The sequence below is a fragment of the Malania oleifera genome, chromosome 3, assembly GCF_029873635.1.
Source record: "Malania oleifera isolate guangnan ecotype guangnan chromosome 3, ASM2987363v1, whole genome shotgun sequence".
Lineage (NCBI taxonomy): Eukaryota > Viridiplantae > Streptophyta > Magnoliopsida > Santalales > Ximeniaceae > Malania > Malania oleifera.
Genome location: NC_080419.1, coordinates 113,719,646 through 113,723,076, shown reverse-complemented (window position 1 = coordinate 113,723,076; position 3,431 = coordinate 113,719,646). Strand labels below are relative to the sequence as shown.

The 3,431-nt window shown below is 43.2% G+C and overlaps 1 protein-coding gene and 1 long non-coding RNA gene across 4 annotated transcripts; one reads left to right on the top strand and one right to left on the bottom strand.

Annotated features, from left to right (window-relative positions):
• Nucleotides 1-232: 232 nt before the first annotated feature.
• LOC131152096 (uncharacterized) lies at nt 233-2,288 on the bottom strand. The gene is made up of 2 exons (XR_009135843.1): nt 765-2,288; nt 233-538 (listed from the first exon to the last, which is right to left on the bottom strand). It is a non-coding gene; the product is annotated as an uncharacterized LOC131152096 (long non-coding RNA).
• Nucleotides 799-3,007, top strand: LOC131152095 (protein ENHANCED DISEASE RESISTANCE 2-like). 3 transcript variants are annotated; one of them, XM_058103740.1, is made up of 2 exons: nt 799-1,923; nt 2,352-3,007. In XM_058103740.1, exon 1 carries the CDS (start codon nt 949-951, stop codon nt 1,909-1,911), a length of 963 nt encoding a protein of 320 aa, XP_057959723.1. In that variant the 5' UTR covers nt 799-948; the 3' UTR covers nt 1,912-1,923; nt 2,352-3,007. The 3 variants fall into 3 exon arrangements, with proteins under 3 accessions (XP_057959723.1, XP_057959722.1, XP_057959719.1); XM_058103739.1 differs by having other exon boundaries at nt 2,310-3,007; XM_058103736.1 differs by having other exon boundaries at nt 2,282-3,007.
• Nucleotides 3,008-3,431: the final 424 nt, after the last annotated feature.

The following is a 3,431-nucleotide window of genomic DNA, read 5'->3' as shown; positions in this document are numbered from 1 at the left end:
TTATCTGGCAATTGAAAATTAAAAAAAAAAATTATTTTTATTTTGTTTCCAAATTTTTGAGAATATTTATATTTTAAATTCATACCTAATTTATAATGATTATGAAAAGAGATGGTATAAAATAAATAATTTAAATTTTTTTAGAACATTAAAAATTAACAATAGAAATAGAAACATAGCAGTGTAATACATGAACTAAAATATAAATATAAATAAATTTTAAACAAAGTAATGCATTAAAAAGCCCATGATAAGTAATTTTTTAAGTTACATTCATGATAAAATTTTATAGGAAGGGTAAAATTTTATACAATCCACTTAATGTGCAGTTAAAAAAAAAGGATCCTGTGAGCGGGGACAGTAAATGATAATTGAGATGTGTTCTGAAGGTCGGGTTGGCTGAAGATCCAATTGATGCACGGAAGCCGTATTAGCATCTGGACTTTGTCCTGATTAGCGATCCTTGGGAACGAAGGATGATGATCCGTACGTTTGGTGCCGCACCGGGGTTGGAATGGCTTGTTGGTGGCTAGAGTTCCTATATAATAATAACAATAAATAAATAAATAAAGAATCCTAAAGATTTTTCTTGAATTATATTTATTATTGGTGTTACAACTATTATTATTGTATGGTTTCAAAGAATTTAATAGCATAGTTCATATTAAAAAATTGAGGACTTAATAATTAACCCCCATTAGAAAAATTGGTGTGCTGTGTTGGCATATATAATCTTTTGGATTCCAAAATGCACAGACCATTACCATAAAATTAAAATAAAGTCCATGAGATTAGCTGGCCAAATCACCAAAGGGCGTTTTCGTAGATTCCTCGAAAAGCAAGGGCACAGGTTTCCCGACTTTACTGCTCTATAGCAACACACTGAAGCTTTGCCTGCCTCTAGTCGTTCAGTACCGGAGAGAGAGAGAGAGAGAGAGAGAGAGAGAAATGTGCCCCACGAAGCAGAAGCACAGGGCTGCCAGCGCGTCGGCCGCTACCGCCACCAGATCCTCCTCCGCGGCCGCCTTGGCTGTCGCGGAGACCGCCGCTACGACCACAGCGGATTGGAGAGAAGAAGCAATCAACGGAGGATCTCTGCGCCACGTGGACCTGCACACTGGATCCAACGGCTGGGCTTCACCGCCGGGCGATCTCTTCTTCCTCAGAGGCAAACACTACCTCTCCAAGAAACAAAAATACCCCTCCGGCGACTGGCTTCTCAAGCCCGCAGGCGTCGACTGGCTACGCGCCTCCTCCAAACTCGATAACGTACTCGGCCGCCCCGACAACCGCGTGGTCCACGCCCTCCGGAAGGCCCAGACCCAAGCCCAAACGCAGGCCCACAAAACCTTCATCGTCGCCGTCAATCTCCAGGTCCCCGGTAGAGACCACCACAGCGCCGTTTTCTACTTCGCCACCGACGACCCCATTCCGCTCGGTTCGCTCCTCGGCCGATTCGTTCACGGCGATGACTCGTTCCGGAACCAGCGGTTCAAGATCGTAAACCGGATCGTGAAGGGTCCGTGGATAGTGAAAGCCGCTGTAGGGAACTACAGCGCATGCTTGTTGGGGAAGGCCTTGACGTGCAATTACCACAAAGGTCCTAACTATCTGGAAATTGACGTCGACATCGGCAGCTCCGCTATAGCCAACGCCATTCTCCACTTGGCGCTCGGGTACGTGACCAGCGTCACTATCGACATGGGGTTTCTGGTGGAGGCGCAGGCTGAGGATGAGCTGCCGGAGAGGCTCTTTGGGGCTGTTCGGATTTGTCAGATGGAGATGTCGTCGGCGAAGTTCGTTGAGGCGTCGCTGTCATCGCCGTCGCCTGCTGTGGCGAAGAAGTTTGGGTTGGCAAAGGTCAACCACCACAGGTCTGAAGACGAGGATGCTGATGAAAACGCATGTTGATTTTGATCTGGGGTAAGGCTTCTCGATCGATACATTTTTGCTGCTTTTTTTTTTTTTTCTTGGTTTTTGATTTTGAGTCCCCTTTTTTATGGGGGGGGGGGGGGGGTTGAAGGTTGAAGGTTGATGGCTGTAGATAATAATTAATAAACGGTGGGAAAAATAAAGGGGAGATTTCTCCCACGATTCTGTCCTCTGAATAATGAAGTATAAATTATATTGGAACCACTTTCTCTCTGTTTCTCGAAGTTTCTGGCTTCTTTAAAAATTTTCCTTCAATTATTTGAAATGCGGAAATGTGGAAAGTAAGAAACGGAAATGATTTGGGTCTTTTCCGAACTGCCGTTTCTGATTTTGTGCGATTGGGTTTTAGGAAATCTGCTGAACTGTTTGGTTGGTAGGAAAATAAAATGGGGTTGAGGTGTGTTCCCCCACTTCAACAGATATTGGGCGGTGGGTTCACTTTTTTCGGAGGCTTGGAATGGTGGGTGAAGCATCAAAACGTAAGCATGGCACTACAAACATCGTTGGACTCATGTGTCATTCATCGACAAAAGTGGCTGGGCGGCGTGGCGGCGATCTGCCGTGGTGATAAAGCGACGGCTGCGATGTGGCGGTAGTGGGGACGGGGATGGAGCAACGGCGGTGAAGCGTGGGGGGTCATGGTGGCGTTAGGGTGCACGTGTTTGATGAATTGACGCTGAAATTAGAAAAGAAAAGAGAATGGTACGGCGGTGAGCTGTGTACAGGGCATTCTGCAATTATTATAGTTGGACCGGCCTGTCACGTGGGATCTCAATTTTTCGGTAATAACTATTTTTTAGACTCGTGTTGTATTCTGTGGTGCTTGGTTAAAATTTACACACTCGTGCGGTGTGTAAAAATTGAACTTAAAATTTCGTGTATAAATGATGAAAAGTAAAATGCGCGTAAATCTGTTGCGGTAAATTTCATCAGATCACCGCCAAGCCCGAATAATAGTCATGTACCCTTCCATTAACGTTGGTGATCTCAAGATTTTACGATCGATTCTACGCTTACGATTTGACTATTAAATTATCAGGATAGATTAATGGGCTAGTGATTATGTTTGTGATTATGTTTTCATTCTTGTATTTAATGTAGCCTAAAACTTCATCTGTCATGTACTTAATATTCTAAATTTTTTCACACATCGTCGGTCGCAAGTCCAAATAAAGGAAAAAAGTTGTGTAACAGTCAGCGTAAAATTTATCAAATTATTATGATATGAATCCTTACTAAATATTTACTGGGACGTCTCTTATGAGTGATGCGTTACACTTGTATCATCTGAGTGTAGCGAAAAGTGGGCAAGGTTAGGTTAGGTTAGGTTGTTACCCCGAAGCAACGCGTCATGTCAGCGCTCGGGTACAATATCAAATATGTGAAGGTTCTAACATCATTCTGAACATGGGTAGGTAGGGACACTTACGAGTAAAAGTATCAAAATTGAGGACACAATGATTAAAAGAAAAATTAAGCTTACAAAAAACTAAGTGGTT